The sequence below is a fragment of the Lipomyces doorenjongii genome (assembly GCF_038497915.1).
Source record: "Lipomyces doorenjongii strain NRRL Y-27504 unplaced genomic scaffold V1508scaffold_49, whole genome shotgun sequence".
Classification (NCBI taxonomy): Eukaryota; Fungi; Ascomycota; class Lipomycetes; order Lipomycetales; family Lipomycetaceae; genus Lipomyces; species Lipomyces doorenjongii.
Window position 1 is genome coordinate 88,633 of NW_027118116.1, and position 21,484 is coordinate 110,116.

The following is a 21,484-nucleotide window of genomic DNA, read 5'->3' on the forward strand; positions in this document are numbered from 1 at the left end:
GACTCTGTTTAGAAGTTACCCGGGATCCAGCAAAATATTATACTTTTGGAGCACTTTGCACCCGCCGCATCTGTTCACCACCATTTCCATTGCAGTAATATACGCCCCACAACAGCTCCCTCCCAATGTCAAATTCTCAATTGAATCCGGTTCACGGTATTTCACGAAGGCATTCTTCCTCGTTCCACACAAGGATTACTTCCCCCTCGCCCCTCGCCTCCCTTACCACGGTGCCGATATTCGCGGTCGCTGTCAATTCTCAGCATCATCATGACAATTGAGTAGATAGCAACAATGGTCTTCAAGTCTTTTGCCGCAATCGCGCGTCATTCCGCGCTCGCGAAGAACTTGTTCGTGGCCTCCACGGCCACTTCTGCCCAGCCAGCATTCTTCGTTTCGACGCAACAGCTAGCGCGCCAGCAGGCCACAGCTCAGGCGCAGCAGCTTATCACCAGAGGGTTCCATCAGTCCTTCACCTCTGGCGGCCCCGGCGCCAGTGGAAACTATCCGTCCGCGAATGGCGCCGCTTTTCCGAGCTATGGACCATCGTTCAACTCTAGCGCACTTTCGGTCTCAACGTCATCTTCATCCAGTGACGATGAGAGACGGCTAAGTCCAGAACTATGTGTACCAGGGAAGCGTGCTATTACCTCCAGGACTCTTAGTCCGGTTAAGACCGTGGCTGGTGTGTACCAGCCCGTGCGTCTTCTGTCCACGTCTCCACGAGACACCGCGATGCAGATTACACAAGATGGAGAAATAGGATCTAGTCAGAAAGATCAGGAGGAATTGCGTGTAGATCCCGGTCAGATCTCTGACGAGGAGCGATTGATCGAGGTTGACGACGAGACTGCCGCTAGCTTGATTGCTGCTGCGGAGCAGGTGAGTTCTTCTTGAACCGCAGTCATCGTTACATGGCACTAACTGGTCCAGCAGGCGCAGGCTCAACAGCAGCAGATCCAAATCTATCGTACTTACAAACACTTCTCACAATCATCGCCACAGCAGCAACAACAGAAGGTCCATGAGTTGCCAACGTCGACTACTTCCGACGCCTCCCCTATGCAGCCGACAGATGGGCATGTCAAAGAGCCTGAGCCGATTACTCCTCTACAATCCGCTGAGCCCACACAGCGATTATCACCCCAAATCGATCCCTCTTTAACTCTTTGGCAGACGGCCGCTCTGGCCTCGACTCCGGATACTGCGCTGTCAGCAAGCGAGTCGGAACAAGTTATCCAGAACTTGTTCACCACCAAGAATTTTACCGGCGTCTTGACCCACTATGAACTCATGCGACAGAACAAAACCGTGCCAACACTCGCGTCATTCAACCAGATTCTAATTTCGATCGCTAGCGGCGAGCAGGTCACTCCTTCTACGGGCCGCGAATCATACTTGCTTGAAGTGTATGCGGACATGCTCCAGCATCATATCGTTCCCGATGTTGCTACGTACTCGACGGTTATCCTGACACTGGTCCAACGATTTATGAACACTCATCAGATTCTGGCAGAAAATTTCAAGTCAGTGAAACTTCGCAACGAATTGACTTTGCCCGAATTTGACAGAATGATGGAGGCGCTTTCGAATGAGCCGTCACTTGATCTTGCGTTCGACATTTTCTTTGCAAGTGTCACTGTTAGAACGCAGGAGTATCCGATCGATGTCTATAATGCGCTCTTGGGGGCGTGTGCCGTGGCCGGCAAAGTCAATCGCGCTATTCAGATTCTATCCGTTCTCGAACCACCAGATGCTGACAAGCCGAATGTCCCATATAATGCAGATACATACATTCACTTGATGCGTCTGTTCGCTTCTGCGGGTGATATCAATTCCACGGTCGAGGTGTTTGCGTACTACAAGGATGCTGCGAAGTCTCTCGAGGACGCAAAACGAGTCACTGTATATGCAGAGCTCATTCGGGCGTACTTCAAGTGCGGGGAGACAGATAATGCGATTGACTTCTTTGAGAAGATCACGCAAGAGACAAACGAGGGGACCATTGGTGAACCTTTGTGTGATGCACTCATGGAAGGATTCCTAATATCGCACGACTATGAGGCTGCTTGGAAGTGGCTGCTACATTCTGTGAGTGAGGCTAATTTTCCGCGTCCCTCACAGGCTGCTGTGGCGTCATTATTGTCGGTGGCGTCGCGTGAAAAGGATCTCGAGAAGGCGAGTCGAGTGTATGAGTATATGGTGGATCGGTACGGTATGAAGATGGAGTGGGCGAATTCACTCTGCGACTACTTGAACGAATGCCTCGCTTTCAAAACAGCAAATGGTCTCAGTCGAGTTCTTTCCATTCTTGATTCGGTCATCGCAAACAAGATCCAGCTTGAGATGCACACCATTCGTGATGCCGCGATTTATCTGCTCGAGCATCCCATGTCAACTGAAGATAATGTTCACCAGGCGTTCGTTCTCGTTTCAACGGCTCATATCGGCGTAAGATGGCGGTCACGTGAGGAGATGCATTTGTACAGCATTATGTGGGAGGATGCTCTCATGCGCATGATGTCGCTCGTCAAATGGAGCTCTATATCGGACTCGTACGCTATATTTTCGCGAATATTGCGTATTGTTATGTGGCTTGATCCGTCGTATCTCATGCCCAAAAGAGCAGGCGAAGAAATGGTCTCGCTGCTGGGGATGATTCTCGCACAGTTCTGGAATGACACAGCCAGGGGCATCTATCCTTCACGAGAAGATGTCTCGAGATTGATCTACTGGCACGCTCGCCTTGTCGTTGAGTCTGACGACGGCACCGGTCAGTTCACACCATTTGTCCAGAAGGCTATCAGCAGTCTTAGCGATCTGCTGTCGTTTGCTGCAACGAGGAATATTTTGTTGAACCCATCTACAAACTATTTTGTCACTCTTGCTGCTCCTATATTGCATATGTCGGTACCGCTTCCAGTTACAGATGCGTACATGCCTGAGATGATGCTTTCATCCGACCAGGAGTACCCCATGCCTCAGCCTGCACAGACCGCGATAACTTACGACCATGAAATTCCAATGCGATATCGGAATGCCGTTCGCAATCGAGAATATCATGATGAGCAACGGGTGGTAGATCAAATGATCGGTGCGTCGGAGGAAGTCACACGTGAAGTATTGCGGAAAATCATTGTAGAGGCGCCGCTTCAGGGAATCTTGGAATACACGAGACATCAGTACGAGCAGGGTCGTGCCATTTCTCCTGTTGCAGTTGTCAAGCTTATTACATATGCTGCTACACAACGATCCGTTCAAACGGCGGAGGCGGTGTACAGTCTCGCGCAAACTACTATCCCACCATTTACTGCATTCCCGTCACTATATTTCGTCTGGTCTTCAATCTACAATGCCATGCTGAACATGTATTTGCAGGCGGAAGGCAAAGAAGCGCTGTCGTACAAGGACAAGGTCGTCGATTTTAAGCAGAAGTTGATGGACATGGGTACTGCACCAAATGCCGCGTCATACGCCAACCTGATTCTCAAGCTGAAGCTCGCGGGATCGCATGATGAGGCTGCCGAGGCTATCGCGTTGTTCAAAGAGTCGCAAGTTTTCAACGTTGCACCCACCACATTCTTGTATAACGCGTTGCTGTCCAAGTTAAGTAAGGCGAGAAGATTAAAAGAAGCTCTGTTCTACTTCGATCAGATGGAAGAGATTGGTTTGCGACGGTCGTCAGTCACATATGGTACGATGATCAGTGCCTGCTGCAGAGCTGGTGACGAGGCCAATGCAGAACAATTGTTCAAGGACATGGAGGCTGCGCGTGATTACAAGCCGCGGATTGCCCCGTTCAACACGATGCTGCAGTTCTACGTCACACACAAGAGGGACCGTGAAAGAGCACTACACTACTTCAATCGAATGCGTGAGCTGGATGTCATGCCATCTTCTCACACGTACAAGCTGCTAATCGACGCCTTCGCGACTATAGAGCCAATCGATATGGATTCCGCAAAGCAAGTTTTGAATATGATCAAGCACGACAAGCAGCCTGTCACAACTCAGCATTATGCGGCGTTGATCGCGGCGGAGGGATGCGTGCAGCAGAATATTGATGCCGCGCAGAAGCTCTTTGATGACGTCCTTCGTAATTTGCATGTTATACCTGACGAAACTATGTTCCAGGCCCTGATCGAATCGTATATCGGTAACGATGCCGTGGAGCGAACGGACAAGATCATCAAGAACATGCGAGAAGTCTACAATATCTGCATCACCGCGTACATGGCCAATACGTTAATCCGAGGATGGGCGACAACGGATATTAATAGGAGTCGAGAGTTCTTCGATAATGTATACAACCACAATAAGGCCGAGCCGTCGACATTCGAGGCCATGATACGTGCTTATATTGCCGTGAATCAGATGGATAGCGCGGGCGAGGTCATGTCATTGATGGAATCGCAAGGTTATCCCGAGGCTGTAGTTGCGCGAGTCCGAATCCTGTTCAGCGAGAAGAACGACAAGGATGAATCGGATATGTCGGCCGACGCGAAGAATTCTCCTGAATCCGTGGAGCCAAAGGAACCAGAAGACTTGTTTGTCATCGACTCTGAGACAAACAATGTCGTTGACGTTCCAAGAATCAGTGTTAATACAACACTGTCAGGGTCGAGTTTCAGGACCATGTACAAGAAGCGTGAATAGGGTGAAAAAATGTATACGATAGATGTGGTCGGCTTTGAGTTAAGGATGCATATCGGTTTTTTTGGTTTATATTTTCGTTGAATTTTAAAGCATAAGGGATATATCTGCTGAAATAGTTTTGGATGGTATGTAAAATGGGATCGGACTTACATGTATAGATATTTATATGCTTACTGTTTGCACATATGTAATTGGCATTCGGTTGCGGTTTATTTTGCTTTGGAATCATCTCCACTCAGACACATTTGGTTACATGTAGTATATTGATTAAAATAGTTCAATCGAAAGTGATGATCTGCATGTAATATATACACTGGCACTAGTTCTTTACTTTGGACGATAGGGCCATATTTATTCCAGAATTTAGCTAGGTTAAAATTTACCTTTTTACATTATCACAGGTAACTTAAACCCCATTATTTGTCGCAATCTTCACAGAAGCTAGAGGGAGCTTCCGGTTAATCATGACACTGAACGTTTTGTCTCATAAATACTTGTAGCAGGTAATATTCCAATGCGGCTTAGGGTAAGGTGAAAATTTTCTTGAAGGCGTCCTCTTGAGCCCGCAGGCGGTTAGTATTAATTTAGCGAACGATATACTTCTGTACATGAGCGCATGGTGGATATGCATATGTGCTATGCTAAGTTGATGCAAAGAATTCACAAATTGGCTCAAACTGCGGAGCCATGGAGAAAATCCCGGACTTCATTGACTTCTTACTTGAAAATGACGTCGAAGTTTCACCTTACATAGATATCTGCTATTCATCTTCGCGCGGTTACCATGTTCTGTTATCCCGGGACGTCAAGGATCCACTTGGTCGAAATACACCACTTGCCAGTGTTCCGAAATCCGCCGTGTTAAGTGCCAGCTCGTCGGTTTTGTGCAACTTATTGTCAGATGACCAGCAACGGTCACTGGCTGGCTTGGTTTTGGCGTACTTGATTGAGAGAAAACTGGGGGACAGATCTCCGTGGTGTCGCTATTTAGATATGCTACCGAGCCGCGAAGAATCATGTTTGAGATTTTGGGATCAAGACGAGCAAGAATGGGTTCGTGAGACGGATGCAGCCGATATATTACGAGCGGCGGACGAAGATTTGGTCGAAATGTACGATACTATTGCAGCTCCCTTTTTTGAGTCTCAAAGAGCAATTGTTCGAGCGACCATTGGCGAGGATGTCCCTTGGGATAACTTCACCAGTAAGAAGACATTCGCGGATGCCGTGTCGGTCGTTGCGGCTCGATGCTTCGAAATAGATGCCTTTATTGGACTGGGCCTTTGTCCAATTGCGGATTTGTTCAACCATTCGGATCATGAAGATGTGCATTTTGAGACAAGGTTTGAGGTGTGCGAGTGGTGTGGTAATAATGATACTTGCGAACATGACGCACAGGCGCTTAGGGATGCGGCTGGTGAGAATGACGATCAGTCTGAGAGTGACGATTCCGGGCCTCCAGACATAGAAGACGGCGATAATGACAAGTTTAGCGACATAAGTGTCGACGACGATGCTGGCGACGACGATGATGACAAGGATACGTGCGATATTGTTGTCCACAGACGAATTGCCTTTTCTCGGCAAGGTTATGTAAAGCGGACAAGAGAGATTTTCAATTCTTATGGTCCGCTGTCCAGTGCTCAGTTACTCGTCAAGTATGGTTTTGCGATTCGGCGAAATGCGCACGACTATTTGTCTCTAGAGCGAGAAATGAGGGCTTTGTACAGGGTGGAAGGAATTCCATGGCATAGACTGGTAGATGGCGATGGCCATGTCAATAGCGGCGTCAACATGAAGCATGTGGATGGTTTACGATGGCGCGATGAATGGGAGGATGTGAGCGAAGGCGAAGAGAGTACAGAGCATGACCATGGTGACAATCGCCATAGAGCGAGATCAGAGGAAGCTGGCGAAGGTGAACTGAAAATTGATATGCGTGGGCGAATAAGCTTACATCTTTGGGACCGACTGGTGCTATTTTGCGTGCTCACCGGGTGTTCTCCCAATCCGAGCGCTTACCATGAAATTCTTCGTGTATTCAATAGCGCACCAAGTTCACTGGCAGACCGCCTATCGGGTACCAGTCGCTGCATAATTGAAACTTTACTCCTACTTCTTAGCCGGCGATGGGACAGATATCCAGATGGAGGTATTCTGTCGGCAGAGTATGACTATGTGATATCGGAGGAGGTTACAAGTCGTGAGCTGACGGACAGAGAGAGCAGGAAACGTAATGCGTTAATTGTCCTTGCAAACGAGAAGGAAATGCTGGAACTAGCTAAGACGCGTTGTGAAAAAGCGCTAGGAATAGTATAAAGGGAAAATTCGTACATATGTGCATGAATATAACATAGACTGGGACATTGGCGTTAATAGGAACTAGTAATGTGCAGTTTTGATCTCGATTTATTTACAAATTTAATAAGTTCTCTATCACACGCTTATCTATCCAACCAATAGACAAAGTCTAAAATGACAATGCAATGCAAAATTAGTAGTACTTTCCCTTCAGTTCAGGGGCATACTTATATCCGAGATAGCCCTCTCTTGCTTTGTTTGTGTAGAAGGTACTTCTATCGTACGCGATCAAAGGGATATTCTCTTTAAATTTAGCCACCAAATCCGGATTTGAAGTGAAGTATCGGCCAACAGCAATGATACTGTTGGGATGAGCCGCAGCATATTCTCTTGCACTCTCTGGAGTATATCCTCCAGCAGTGATCCAAACACCCTTCCACAAATTCCTAAAAGGCTCAGTCGTGTCACCATCTTCTGGAATCTGGTCATTATTCCCCGCAGCACGAGGCTCGACCATGTGCACGTACGCGAGATCCGGAAACAACTCTTGGAGCTTAGAGACAAAAAACTCAAACTGAGGGTAGGGATCCTTCATTCTCATTGCCTGAACCTTAGAGAAAGGAGATAACCGGATAGCGACTTTATCGGCGCCCACGGCTTCCACACACTTTCTAACGACGTTCAAACCGAATCTTGCTCGGTTTTCAATAGATCCACCGTATTCATCAGTCCGTGTATTTGTCACGTCCTCGAGGAATTGATCTACCAGGTAGCCGTGCGCACCATGAATCTCAATACCATCGAATCCGGCTTGGATTGCGTTTTTGGCTGCTTGACCGTACTCATTCTCCATCTCCTTAATCTCGTCGATAGTAAGCGCTCTCGGCTTTGGTCTATCCGGCATCTGAATATCCCCTGAGCTAAACACGTCAGGTTGCTTAACACCCGGATTCACTCTGCCTAAATTCCACACTTGGCAGAAGATGAAGCCTTTCCTATCATGTACAGCCTGGGTTACTTTTTTCCACCCCTCAATTTGGCGCTCAGTGTAAATACCTGGAGTATTCGCATATCCACCGCCTCTCCAGCTCACATCAGTAGCTTCAGCAATTAGAAGAGTGCCAGGAACGAGGCATCTCTCGGAGTAGTACGGAACGGCTAGATCCTCATTCGGCATACCATCGTCGTCGTTTCGGTAACGTGTAATTGGAGGAAACGCAAGGCGGTGGGCGAGGGTAATGGAACCGACCTTTATCGGAGTGAATAATGCGCCCTCGGAGCTCATATTTCAAGTCAATGACTTTGAGCTTCGTGTGAGAGAGAGAGAGAGTGTGTGTGTGTGTGTGAGGTTGAGCGTGAAAGTGAGTGTAAGATAACGAGGGGGGGCGGTGGCCATTACGGCCGGATCCTACGGACAGTGGTTGCACTCGCCCGCCGCCCGTAACTGCCTTCACAATTTCGCTTCCCGATCGTATACTTGGATTATTCGTGCCCAGCATATTTATGCATATTACATCATATGAATGGTGGGTCAGAATCGCTTATCAGATAAGAAATTCCCTAACCACTGGGACTGCCCCTGAGTTATTCGGGTTAGGCGTGGTAAGCTCTCTTGCAAGTCATGGACAAGTATCATACCGGGGGATTAGCTCAACATTGGCAACACTAAGCTTCAAATCATTATCACCCAATGACACAACCGGCGGCGCCAAGTATCAAAATCCGTACTATTATATTATCTAGTTAAAGTACGAAATCCTATGCCACGTTTATATCCAAATAACAAACCATTTTAAAGTCTGACCATGCCAATAATACATTCCAACATACATTCCAACAAATACACAGCTAAATACACATAGAATATTCAATTCTGTTCAATATCATACAAGCTGTTCCTGATTTTAGACTCCTTTCGGTGCAAACGATTAAACGGGCCGGATGCTCTAAGCCAATCGGCTCGGCAGCGGGTCGAGCCGAGCTGATTGGCTTACAAATTTCGATATTATTGTTGAATAGACCGCGAATGGCTCCATTATCCCAATAGCGGTAAGTCGCTCTCGTACCCATAAAATGCAAGCATCTCTCTACACTGCATAGAGTACCATTCCGACGGTTCCCACTAAAATGCTTAGTATCACAATTTATCCCAGTAATCCACACCCGAAGTCATACCTCATTACAACCCTTTCTGCAAAATTTATTCGGCATTGGTTTTTTTGTAGTATAATGGACAATGACGGCCTCGTTCCACAACTTATCCCATGTACTGCGGTGGTGTTGGTACATGATAATGTTGTAGTTGTACTTGTATGGCAGAGCATGGAATCTGAACTTGAAGTATGCATTAAGGAATGCCTGGTCCGCATCGTTTGGCTTGTGCATCCTTGGGTCTGAGACAGACTTCACCATTGTGTGAAACTCTTCGATAGATGGACGGAACGTAATGACTCCAGAATTGAATCGAGTGTCGGTCAAGATATCCCACCAAACATCAGGAGCACCAGCAATTTCTATGAATGGAATTAGCTGCTTGGTCTTATTGGTCTTTACGTATTTGTGTGACACTAACCTCCTGGCTGCTGGAACAACTCAGCTATTGAACCTTTGCACAAGGTATCGGCGTCGATAAAAACTATTCGTTCGTATTGTGTGTATGACCATAGATAAAGTTTATTGAGATTATACCTATGGTATGGTCGGATCTGGTTCTTGTCGACGTTTTCAAATTCCAAGTCGTGTTCCACCATGATTTTCCAACCAACGTTTTCTAATCGAGTAATATTCTGCGGTGTAACTGCATCCTTACCCTCCGTACGCACAAGAAGGATCAGCTCAGCATCTAAAGCCGCAAGGTCGTTGTGCTTTTGCAGAGTATATGCGAGCATCATGGCGTACTGTGAGAATCGAGATGTCATTACGCTCGATGAAATCGCATACCGTGGCGAGCGACGAGCCGGTAACCGCGAGAAGTCATCAACCTCAAGTGTAATATTTGCGTCCGGACTCCATTCTCGTATGTATTTTGGTTGCCATGCTGGTGCCTTCGGAGAGAGGTATCCTATTGCAGATGTTAAGTTAATGCAAAGTGGAATGCAGCGTTCAAGATGCAGACCCTACCTAATAATGACAAAACATAAATTGAAATCGCAAATATCGCTAGTCCGGGAAGAAGTAACCGCTTGCCTTGTAATCGTGCAGCCATTGTCATAATGTCAAAAGGCACTGGCGGCCTGAAATAGCGGGGTAGTTCCAAGGGATGGGACCTTAACGTACTCGATGAGAAAAACAGCGCCGTCGCTTCAATTACCAACAGTTGGGAAATCCCCGGGTGCCTTTGGCAGTACTTCAAACCTCAACTAAAATGTGTTGCCGATTCGCTCTCAATATTCTTGTAGAAGGTTGTTTAAAGGGCCGCCATCTTAACGCATGCGAACTCTCCAGAACAGGGGGACCCTTCAAAAGGAGTCGTCGCGTTCCTCGCCCACTAATTTTAGGTTTGCAGTCCCGCGCAGCACGGTTATGCACCAGCATGCCAGATATGGCGCAATGTTCACAGGATTTATAACGGCCAACTCCGCCACTCGAACTCGGAGAATTAGCGTCGTTAGGATCAGGGCTTACTGGATTCATTTGTCTTACCGATGGGCACATTATTTGCATCTGCCGATCTGCCCTCAGGAGGAATATACTAGGGACCGTATGATTCACACGTATATTAATCCGTATAAAACGCAATAGTAGACTCTCTACAGTCGATTTATAATACCTTTACCAGATGTTAAAATGATGTCACCGTTCACAGATAAGAAAATCAGTTCATAATAGCCATTTCGATCCACTATTCATACGAATTCGGCTATTTTCCCCATTTCCAGCTATAATGATATGGAAATCACGTTGAATTATTTATGCGACTATTAGATGAAGTATAGTTCGTTTGCGTTGAGGTTGGCGATCCGGTCGTCGTGATAGAATGCCTGCTCAGTTTTGAAGTATAGTCTTGACATTATGAGTCGCAGTTTTATGACATCCGAGCTAGGGCTTTTGATGTATCTATTATTTGTCTAAAGACATGATGTGTTATTACTGGACTTTTGATGGCTGAAATCGTGCTGTTGATTCAAAGGGCAGTAAATTGTCAGAACATAAGCTCCCAAGCAGAGCCCTTAGCAGTCTGTTTAACGAATGATATACCTGACATCGTATATTGATGCGATATAAGAGTGTCCAGTGGTAGTAATTGCCAAGGCACAGTTAGCAGTGCGCTTCAGTTGCTTGTGAATAAAGGGAATAGCCGATTTGATTTCGTTGACTGACATCGACTAATAGAAACCGTTAAACTCTAATTGACCAAAAATTGCTGCTCAATGAAACACGCTGTCATATGAAAAAAACTACTCGCCATCCACACTATCCACGCTAGATTTTTGACATCGCGATGTCAGTTATTGGAAGCTTGATTTTTTGCACCGACTGTGGCAATCTATTAGATAGTATTGCGGCCTCCAGTCAAGTCCTCAGCTGCGGTCAGTGCGGTGCTGCTTACCCGTCCCAAGGTATATGTTTTCCTAGAGAATATTGACGTTTCGAACTTGTCGACTTAGCATCTTTTGTTTTAGACTTTGCGAATTTGACTGTTACCACTCAATCTCTAGAGACTGCATTTCCATCCAGCTTGCGCCAGAAGAGGTCCGTTGTCAAGACGACACTGCGAAGAGACGAACAGACGGAAGAGGGTGCTACGGTTAGGAAATTTCTTTCATTTGGATGCTATCTGTTATTTTATGAAACTCTGACCAAGGAATATAGATTAAAGAAAAATGTCCACAGTGTGGCAAGGATGAGATGCAATACTACTCATTACAACTCCGCAGTGCCGATGAGGGTGTAAGTACTCTTGTCTTCAAATGTAATTTCACGAGAAGAATGCTGACCGAGAACGTGTAGGCTACAATTTTCTATACTTGCACTGATTGTGGCTATAAATTTAGTACGAACAACTAGAAGTATTTTGCACTATGATCCAACGTTGTTATGACATAAAAGTTATTCATTTTGATCGGGAATAAAAATGGCGCAATTGGGTTTTCTTTATTTATAGATGGATTTGGCAAATACTGGCTTTTAGCTATAATTTTTCATTGGTGTTTACATCAAACACAAGTTACATTACATGGCCAACCTAATGATACACCTTAACCAATAACTCTAATTCGCAGACTTTTAATCCAAAATGAAAATGCGGAAAATTTTAATCCGGTGACAACATAACAATCCCTGAAAATTTCAGAAACGAGAACAAAGCACTGAATTTCGATTGAAACTGTTTATGCGCATCGCCAACAATTAAACAGTGACAGTCGACGCATGAGGAACGGCGACGTACTCCATCTCCTCCGACCTCTCATATTCATACATATCCAACGCGACAACAGCTGATTCTCGAACAACACGCTCTTTATCCTGCAAGAACTTCTGCAAAACTGGCATAACGTCGTCAGTGGCAATGCTGCCAAGAGCTTCAGCTGCCTCATGGCGGACCATACCCTCCTCACTTTCATTCTGGAGAACCTTCACCAGCGCATTAACCGACCTCGGGTCGCAGAGCTGTCCAAAGACGTAGGCGATTTCGTGGCGAAATAAAGCTGAGGGGTCATTAAGTCCAGTAATCAGAGCATCGACGGATTCTGCTGTGCCTATATCACGCAGCCGGAACATGGCTCTGTAGCGCTCAAAAAGTGGAACCGACTGATCCATGAGAACCTTCTGCAACTGGTCCACTGAGCTGTTCTCATATGGCAACGGAGGAGCAGGGTCAATGCTCGAAAAGTGACTGTTCTGCAGAACTTCTACTTGCGAGAGGTTTGAGTGCTCCCATTCGATTCGAGCAATGGCCAGTTCGCACGTCTGCCTTATGATTTCCAAAGGATCCTTCTGAAAGTACTCTTTTAACAGATCTAAACTTCCCTTATCACCGATAGCACCAAGCGCCTCTGCAGCTTCGTGACGAACCATGGGATCCTCGTGTACATCTTTCAAGACATTCTGGAGGGTTGGGACAGCGTAAAAATCCTTTGTTTGACCAAGGACGTAGGCGAGTTCATGCTTTAATAGTGCAGAATCGTCTTTGAATGCTGACATATAGGTTAGTAAATATACGCCGACGAAGTCCATCTGTAAATATGTAGCCAACCTTCCCCTATGATGTCAATTGCCTCGGTGAACCCGTCCTTCCCTAGAGACTTGAGAGAGAATAGTGCTCTGAATCGGCTAGCCAACGGCGTGTCACCGGACGCGTTCGTAAGAATCGCCCGCAGTTGCATAAGATCTTCAGTCTCAGCCATGTGTTTACCAGAAATTTCCTGTGATTCGAGTAGATAGAAAATGTTAGGTAGTTAGAGTTGGGAGCTCGGCAAAACTTTTGATTTCGATCAACGGCGCCGCACCATCCACACAGACATTTATTCCTTCATCATGTAGGATACGTATCTTCATGCAAGGATGCAAATATACTACGAAAATAAGCAGGTAATGCCATATTAGGGCACAAGGTAGTTGGATTACCAACGCGCATGCATTTATTTGTTCAAGGAACCATTAATAACAACCAGAAGAACCAACTAAAGCGCCACCTAGTAAATTATTCAGTTAACACCAGATACCCGATATTCGCCCATCAGCCTAATATGACCTTGTACACCGAAGGAGCAATCCAAATATCCTACGCGATATTTTTCAAATCCAATGAAGGAAAGTCGACTTTTTCTTGTCGTAATGCATTTTCCGCCCATCCCCACAATCGTACGAGACCGCGCATCTTCGCCTCTCTCATGACCCCCTGTGCCTCGAGTATAGCCTCATTTACGCGCGCAGCAACCTGTCGTCGCAGTGACGGATCCATCAACTCCGCAAGTTGCGGAGCAAGACTATCTTGCGGAAAACACAATAGTGCCATAGTGCGCTCAAGATCCGTCAAAAAGACTGGATTTTTTTGGGCTCGACTAGCCAGATGGGTAGTTGCAAAGCTAAGAACAGGTTGGATGTCGCCGTTCGGGCTTGCAGTGCACTTTCGAATAAGTTCGATAAGCTGTAATCTCAGCAAGGAGAAGTGAAGTTCTGGATTTGTATCAAGAAGCTAAATGTATTAGTAAGTTGCAAATATGTTAAAAGGTCCAAAAGACATTAATGCAGTAGATAAAGTAGCTCATGTTGAAGACTGAAGTAAGGTTTTGTTTTCTCATCAAAGGCGATGGCCATATGAGTGGTGCATGAAAACGGTTTAATCATCGCAAGAACGGTTTACGAATATTCTCGTAATGTACAGTAAACAACGCTTACCTCTGGATTTAGATCGTTAATTCGCTCGATCGCTTCCTGAATTGCTCCAGCATGGATGGCAGCACGGATTTGCATACGATCGTCGATTGAGTCCAGGGCCACAGAAGATGAGATGTTAGCCTCTTGAGCAAACTTCAGCGCTGCTGATTGATAGCCTTCAATAATTAGATAGTTCATAACAAGCGCATTTAGATTTCTATCCACCGTTGTTAGTCAACAACAACGACTTCAGCATCCAATACGGAACAAGGAGAAATAAAATCAGAGGTCAAGTAAATAATAGTTCTCTCCATGGAATTTGTCAGAGAGATTCCCAACTTGTAGAAAATCATCATGAGAACCACAACGTATGTCCAGCAGTTTAAACCCACTTACGCCTTAGAAACCTTCACACTATCTAATTTTGACTCCCATTGCTCTCGACTATAGCCACGCTTCGGCGTTATACTCGCATTGTTTGCTCCTGGACCGATGGAAGCCGCCGCGGACTACAGCAGAGGTGTGTTAGACAAGGAATCATTTCCTCATAAAGTATTGACGCACCATTGTTTGCAGAAGCTGCAAAGCTAGCGATCCGGAAGACACTTTTGCGTGACTAAAACCTCAGCCGGAGAACTGTCAGGAAAATTTCTGCACTGGTTCGAAGCCGTCGTTTATAATTCGGTTAGCTTCTAATGCCGTGGGGTGAGGTGGGGGACGTCTATGAGCTCCTGAAGTGACAGGACTATACGAGTTATAAATACGCCTTATGAGTGTTGTACCTTATTATATCCACGCTTGCTCATTTATGCAAAGACTCCCATTTCATGTAGTTCACTATCACGGTACTCTCAGGCTTCAAGCACAGAAATAATTTAGAGCACAGCCATGGATCCTCCAGATCCAGCACTCTTGTTCTCTACAATGTCAGGCCATGCTGGCGGAGGCTCAGCTAATTTAGCTGGTACGACCAACGTCCAGAAACCACCATTATCGCCGTTGCCATTCCTTAAGTTTCCCAGCAGTAAGCCACAGCAACTAGAAACAGTCCCTGGATTTGATTTTGTGAAGGACGAGACGCACGGTGGTGTGCCCGACAAATATAAGTCAGCAGATGACGATACCGACGAGAATGTCGATAATGAAGCAGACACTAAGCAGCAAGAGCTCACTGGTGACGCAACATTAAATCGGATGTGCAAATACACGCTCTACGAGACAAAGACCCGGTTTTATCTCATTGGTTCGAACATGAATGACACGAGGTTTCGTGTGCTTAAGATCGATTTGACAGCCGATCAAGGGGATTTGTCCTTGACCCAAGACGACACTATATACACTCATTCGCAGATAATTGAACTACTTGAAACTATTCAGGATGGCAATCCAGTCGGTGGTCTTACAAAGCGGTTGACTTCGTGGGGAGTGATCGGGTTTATCAGGTTCACACAATACTATTATATGTCTGTAATTACGAAACGAAGCGCGGTAGCATTACTGGGAGGACATTACATCTACCACATTGACGCAACAGAACTTATCCCTCTGTGCTCCACCGCAGCATATCGAAAACCTCATAGGAACTCTGGCGAAGCTAGATTTTTATCCACATTTCAGAATCTCGACCTCAGCAAGACGTTTTATTTCAGTTATTCATACGATCTTACACACACACTACAGACAAATTTAGATCGTGAGCGACAACGTGTTAAACTGAACGCTCCCGCGGATGATTGGAAGGTGTATTCTGATTACAATGAGATGTTTGTTTGGAATCATTATCTCTTGAAACCTGCGTATGACTCAAAACTGGACGTGTTGACTTGGTGCCTGCCAATAATTCATGGATTTATTGATCAGGCCAGTAAGTTGTCTTAGCACTTCTGCTGACAAGTTATTGTGCAAGCTGCTGATTGGACTCAGATATATCGGTGTACGGACATAATGTGTCTATAGCTATTATAGCTAGACGGTCGCATTATTTCGCAGGCGCTCGTTTCTTGAAACGAGGGGCTAATGATCAAGTGAGTAGCGCTCTGTAGGATTTTATGCCGACTTTCTCTAATGCGTTTTTTAGGGCTACGTTGCGAATGACGTCGAGACGGAGCAAATCGTTTCAGACATGTTAACCACATCGTTCCACGCCCTAGATGGCCAGCCATTTGCCAATACAAGATATACTTCATTTGTTCAGCACAGAGGCAGTATTCCGTTATTTTGGACTCAGGATGTCAGTGGAATGTCGCCGAAACCTCCTATTGAGCGTGAGTGCATGTTAGTGTCGAATTTCAGAATTTCTTGATATTGAGCTTCATAACTAGTGAACGTTGTTGATCCATTTTTCAGTGCTGCCGCATTGCACTTTGACGACATGTTCAGACGATACGGGACGCCAGTGATTGTTTTCAATCTCATTAAGACCCGCGAGCGTACCCCTCGAGAAACGATCCTCCTGCACGAATTTGAACAGTGTTTGCAATATCTTAATCAGTTTCTCCCTGAGAAAGCTAAGATTCTGTATACCTCTTGGGACATGAGCCGAGCGTCAAAAGGCCGGGATCAAGAAGTTATAGAATTCCTGGAGGAATATGCGGACCGGATTCTGAGGACAACAAAGATTTTCCACAATGGAGCAGAGCCACTATCAGTACAAAGTGGAGTTTGTCGAACGAACTGTATCGATTGTTTAGATCGCACGAACGCTGCACAATTCGTTATGGGAAAGAGGGCTCTAGGCTATCAGGTACGTTGCACCATGTATTACTCTGTACATGATGTATCTTACTGATTGATATAGTTACATGCTCTTGGAATCATTAGTGGAGATTCTGTTAATTACGATACAGATGCTGTGAATCTACTCACAGAGATGTATCATGATCACGGAGATACCATTGCGCTTCAGTACGGCGGCTCGCATTTGGTGAATACTATGGAAACGTATAGACGGATCAATCAATGGACGAGTCATTCGCGTGACCTGATTGAAAGTATTCGGCGCTACTACAGTAATTCCTTTGTTGGTATGTATGTTTGTTGGTACGCTTGTTCAATAGAACTAACGTTGAACATAGACAACCAACGACAGGAAGCTATCAATCTTTTTTTAGGTAACTATGTTTTTGAGAAAGGACAGCCTATGCTATGGGACCTAAGTACAGATTACTACCTTCATCATGGTGTTCCTACTGGGAAGAAACCACCTCGACGTAGTTATCGACGTTGGTGGACATCAATCCATCTTCAGCGGCCCCTCACACAACGTGAAATTGGAAGTCTGGAGAAAGAAACAGTTATGAGAGACAGTATCACGACTCCCAAGTTAACTTCAGGTTATTTCGACAATTATTGGATGGAGTATTATAAGCCAAAATTACTATCTTCATTTTCAAAGGTGTTTCAGTACAACATGAACTCTACCTTGCGATACCTGCCTTCTATGTAAGCTGGGCTAACTAATTGTGTCCATTAGACAAGTGCTAATAATTTTCTAAGGGTTGTCGGCAATAGTAAGTACAACCTAAGTCCGTTCGAGCCTCGGCAGCTTCACATCGATCACCAGACGAAGGACTTCCTTGAAAAGGAACGCATTGCAGACGACCGGAGCAGTATCATAAGCGTCATCAGTACTCGGCGTACTCGAAAATTCTTGGACATTGGATTCATCGACTTTTCGTCTAAATTGGAAAAACGCAGTCCTTCTCCGTCGCCACCTGAAACCGAAAGTCCGCCATCGTCAAGAAGCGACGATTACTATAGCCAAGTTGCGTCATTGCCTATTGACAATGATGACGGATTTGATGACACTCTTTGGTGTTATGGCGGCGAGAAAGATGATAGAGGTTTTCATTCTGAGATTCGGGATATGCCCGAGATTGTGGACCATATTATGAGGCCGACTGTCGCAAATTCCGAGACTCAAGAATATCGGAAATATTTGTCTACGAATCCGGACATCGCGCCATTAGGAATCGCGGAGAAGAAAGCACTGATGCGTAATCAACAGCACTTAGATTTTGAGAATTACATTAAGAGCACCCAGCCTAGTGTTATTGACTCCCACCATGTGTCCGATGAAGATAATATGCAATATTTGCAGCATGTTTTGGCCCCAGAAATTGCGGCATCGATGAAAACTTCAGACGATGAGCAGTCTAAGCGTTTTAGAAGTTATCAAATTTGGCTGAAGGGCAACTATATTGGAGGGAAAGCAGTAAAGGTGTAGGCAAGGTAACTGATTGTTTTGGCTTGGGTAATTGGCGTTTTGGGGATATTGTGACGACATTTAGATAAGTTATTCTACATTATTGTAGCTGCATTTTGTTCTTGTACACAACGTCAAGCAATTATATCACTGAAATAAATGCTCAAACTTTTTGTCAACTTTCACTATTTCCCTAACTGTATTCTCCCAATCATTTTCGCTAATTTGCTTCTTAACTAATGTAGCCAGATTAGTGGTGATACCTCGAAGATGGTCTTTTAAGCTCTGCATCTCATCCGAAGTGCCGTTTGCGCAAGTTTGTCGCCAGCAGGACAACAAGCCCTTGAGAATTATAAATCGATATGCTGCTATTCTGGATGACGTTTTTTCGATTATTATATTGAGAGTGTTTAACGTCGTATGCAGAAGTCGTGGATACACGGTGCCAAACGGGTCAGATAAAATGTTTACAATAATTTCCGTCACTTTCTGTAGTCGACTAGTTAGTGCATAACTGCTTATACGGACTATAACGAAACTACCTGTAAATATATGACAAAATAGATGTCCATATTCTTGGCGATGATCCCGAGTTTGGAAATCAGTATGTCAGCTACCTCCACATGCTCACCGCATAGACGCATGCCGCTGTATATACCGTCTATGATAATCGATCCTAGGTATTTTGACCGTCGTTTCTGTATTTCACGGGAATCTACTACGGATACCAGGTCTGTCGGGACTGGCTTCGATCCTGTATCCTGAGACCTAATAGACGATAGAAGGATAAGATCAGTGTATGCGATGTCTAGCAGATTAACTGACTCTGTGACGGTGACGTTGGACGAACCTAGGGGAAGATATGCGAGACATGCCATTAGCGCGTCCCAAAAGATACCTGCGATTCCGGTGACGAGGATGACTTGAGGATTTACTTTCAGCAGTAGGAGGTGAAGTGTCGAGCAACCTCGGGCTTTGTAAACGGGACCGACATCGTCGATAATGGCAAGAATAGACGGTACAAGGAGGGGCCAATTGTTCGACATAAATTTTGTCTATGTAAAAGTCAGCAGGCTACATTGCACACCCCAGATTAATCAATACTACCTACATCAGCAGAGGAGAGTACAAAGTGTAGTAACGAGGCAGCTTCTGGTCGTTGTGCAGTCAACGGCGACTCATCGTCAATATCGAGCGAGGTCCGCAGTTCGTGTTCGCGCGACGATGAGTGCCTGCCAGCTGAGCTCACATTTTTATGCTTAGCTGACTTGAATATTGGACGTAAAGTTTCAGCTAAGATCTGTTTCCCAGTATCTTCGGTGTCGAATGGCACTGGAGTATACATATCAACCAGAGATTTCGCAATTCTGTTTGATTCAGATGTGCACCAAGGATCCTCTGGAAGCAAGTACGTCGCAATGGCCTCCACGACTGTCCGAGAATCAAGATTGTCAAAGACGGGGTACAAGTATTCCAGTGCCTCAGCTAAGGCTTTCAGCAAATTAAGTGCTGTCTTCTTATATTCTTGCTGTAAGTTCCATCGGCTCTTTGTTTCAACTATGCAACGTTAAAATCTACTAACTTCAGCGAAGAGCAGATACTATTACCGAATTCGTCTTTAGCCCAAATCCATTTCCCTGAAAGAGGACGCAACAATACGCATATTCGGTTTAACAGATCAGTCGTATATGTTCTCCACTCAACAGAGAGATCAACTTCCTCTGTATTTATAAAATGGAACAATGCGTATAAAAATTGCGCTTTCTTGGAGATCTGGGCGTCGACTGTTAGCAATGTTCCTCCGCACATAGGAATTTTACGAGATACCTCAGACAGCTCATCGACGGACGCGCCAGTTGTACACTGCAAATCATCCTTATTAAATACTTCGTTCTGTGTTTTCGTTTCCAATAACTTCTGAATGTAACTTCTAAATGGGCAGTTAGTGGTTGTTGCTGGAACATAGAAATGACTCGACCTGCCGTTCCTGATCGCTCAACTTCTGGCAATCGGCAATGTTATCGCAAAATTGTGCATATACACTCGCCATGCCCGTCCGATTATTTCGATCAGAGCATCAAGAAGCTTAGATGGTACCTTGTGGTAGACCATTCAACGATGACAGAGTTTGCAATGATATCAGAATTGAGCCGCACTGAAATCGAAGACGCAGACATGTGAGAGTGTGAGGGAACTTCGGACATTGATCCCATATAATAAATAAACGCGTAGCATTGCTTATTTACATTATCGCAGTCAAGATCGGCGTAGGGAAGCTGCAGAGCCCAGTATTATACGTCTGGACGTATCTTAGGAAGTAAATCGGGAACCCACCTGGCTTGTGGCCGACATCGTAACTTTTCTATATACTTAAAGTCATCTATTGTTTATACGCATTATGTTGAATGTACAATCACTTAATATAGTAACCTTCGGCGAGTACGCGCTTGTTTACGATATCTCCACGATGGTCACCATGAAGGGGGACCGCAACTCATTGCGGACAATTCCGCCGACCCCGCTCGCGTCACAAGCGGCTCGACGTGAGGTAATATATAATAAACTGTAGTGCGCGCACCATGCCTGCCACAAATAGAAGCTATTTTAACGTAATTGTGTATCTAGGCACGTCTTATCGAGTACACCAGATCGGCTTGCAGCAGGCGCTCCATTTCACGCCATTCCTCAGGTATTCGCACCAATCGGCCCCCTTGTCACCTTTGACACTCACGACAGCGGCTCGCTATTGACAAGATCGTAATGATATGAAATTATCACAGGCCAATGCAAAGTGAGTTACGTTTCAGAGCGGGTATATGTTCCATCAAGTCGTTCGCAGTTTCGCAACGTTACCGCCGACAATAACTAAGCGAAGATCACAACACCTCCGTGGTCGACCTACGAAAGAGCCAGTCTCGCCAAGTACCTCAACATACCAGATCATTGCTAGCATTGGGCTTACTTAACCAGTACAATCAATCCAAATGGTTCGCGCTCAGTAAA

The 21,484-nt window shown here is 45.4% G+C and overlaps 9 protein-coding genes across 9 annotated transcripts; 4 read left to right on the plus strand and 5 right to left on the minus strand.

The window, feature by feature from the left end:
• Window positions 1–294: 294 nt before the first annotated feature.
• On the plus strand, window positions 295–4,656 carry V1508DRAFT_399099 (uncharacterized protein; the record flags this gene model as incomplete). The annotated part of the gene is made up of 2 exons (XM_066938245.1): window positions 295–882; window positions 937–4,656. 2 exons carry the CDS (start codon window positions 295–297, stop codon window positions 4,654–4,656), a joined length of 4,308 nt encoding a protein of 1,435 aa, XP_066794220.1.
• A 476-nt stretch (window positions 4,657–5,132) lies between these two features.
• Window positions 5,133–7,113, plus strand: V1508DRAFT_422397 (uncharacterized protein). The gene has a single exon (XM_066941023.1). The coding sequence runs from the start codon at window positions 5,344–5,346 to the stop codon at window positions 6,973–6,975; it is 1,632 nt and encodes a 543-aa protein (XP_066794221.1). The 5' UTR covers window positions 5,133–5,343; the 3' UTR covers window positions 6,976–7,113.
• Window positions 6,998–8,536, minus strand: V1508DRAFT_422398 (uncharacterized protein). The gene has a single exon (XM_066941024.1). It carries the CDS (start codon window positions 8,240–8,242, stop codon window positions 7,151–7,153), a length of 1,092 nt encoding a protein of 363 aa, XP_066794222.1. The 5' UTR covers window positions 8,243–8,536; the 3' UTR covers window positions 6,998–7,150.
• A 73-nt stretch (window positions 8,537–8,609) lies between these two features.
• Window positions 8,610–10,437, minus strand: V1508DRAFT_374332 (nucleotide-diphospho-sugar transferase). Its single transcript, XM_066937552.1, has 4 exons — window positions 10,078–10,437; window positions 9,530–10,018; window positions 9,133–9,470; window positions 8,610–9,079 (listed from the first exon to the last, which is right to left on the minus strand). Exons 1-4 carry the CDS (start codon window positions 10,166–10,168, stop codon window positions 8,993–8,995), a joined length of 1,005 nt encoding a protein of 334 aa, XP_066794223.1. The 5' UTR covers window positions 10,169–10,437; the 3' UTR covers window positions 8,610–8,992.
• An 856-nt stretch (window positions 10,438–11,293) lies between these two features.
• V1508DRAFT_422404 (uncharacterized protein) lies at window positions 11,294–12,179 on the plus strand. The gene is made up of 4 exons (XM_066941025.1): window positions 11,294–11,516; window positions 11,580–11,704; window positions 11,770–11,847; window positions 11,908–12,179. The coding sequence occupies exons 1-4, from the start codon at window positions 11,399–11,401 to the stop codon at window positions 11,962–11,964; spliced, it is 378 nt and encodes a 125-aa protein (XP_066794224.1). The 5' UTR covers window positions 11,294–11,398; the 3' UTR covers window positions 11,965–12,179.
• On the minus strand, window positions 12,033–13,366 carry V1508DRAFT_422406 (armadillo-type protein). The gene is made up of 2 exons (XM_066941026.1): window positions 13,154–13,366; window positions 12,033–13,094 (listed from the first exon to the last, which is right to left on the minus strand). Exons 1-2 carry the CDS (start codon window positions 13,302–13,304, stop codon window positions 12,307–12,309), a joined length of 939 nt encoding a protein of 312 aa, XP_066794225.1. The 5' UTR covers window positions 13,305–13,366; the 3' UTR covers window positions 12,033–12,306.
• A 153-nt stretch (window positions 13,367–13,519) lies between these two features.
• On the minus strand, window positions 13,520–15,048 carry V1508DRAFT_422407 (CTLH/CRA C-terminal to lish motif domain-containing protein). Its single transcript, XM_066941027.1, has 4 exons — window positions 14,842–15,048; window positions 14,674–14,786; window positions 14,299–14,494; window positions 13,520–14,095 (listed from the first exon to the last, which is right to left on the minus strand). Exons 1-4 carry the CDS (start codon window positions 14,842–14,844, stop codon window positions 13,682–13,684), a joined length of 726 nt encoding a protein of 241 aa, XP_066794226.1. The 5' UTR covers window positions 14,845–15,048; the 3' UTR covers window positions 13,520–13,681.
• On the plus strand, window positions 14,857–18,663 carry V1508DRAFT_422410 (SacI homology domain-containing protein). Its single transcript, XM_066941028.1, has 7 exons — window positions 14,857–16,141; window positions 16,201–16,301; window positions 16,355–16,541; window positions 16,599–17,020; window positions 17,075–17,300; window positions 17,352–17,718; window positions 17,773–18,663. Exons 1-7 carry the CDS (start codon window positions 15,166–15,168, stop codon window positions 18,500–18,502), a joined length of 3,009 nt encoding a protein of 1,002 aa, XP_066794227.1. The 5' UTR covers window positions 14,857–15,165; the 3' UTR covers window positions 18,503–18,663.
• Window positions 18,540–20,751, minus strand: V1508DRAFT_422417 (uncharacterized protein). Its single transcript, XM_066941029.1, has 5 exons — window positions 20,464–20,751; window positions 20,309–20,411; window positions 20,089–20,254; window positions 19,593–20,038; window positions 18,540–19,536 (listed from the first exon to the last, which is right to left on the minus strand). The coding sequence occupies exons 1-5, from the start codon at window positions 20,529–20,531 to the stop codon at window positions 19,009–19,011; spliced, it is 1,311 nt and encodes a 436-aa protein (XP_066794228.1). The 5' UTR covers window positions 20,532–20,751; the 3' UTR covers window positions 18,540–19,008.
• Window positions 20,752–21,484: the final 733 nt, after the last annotated feature.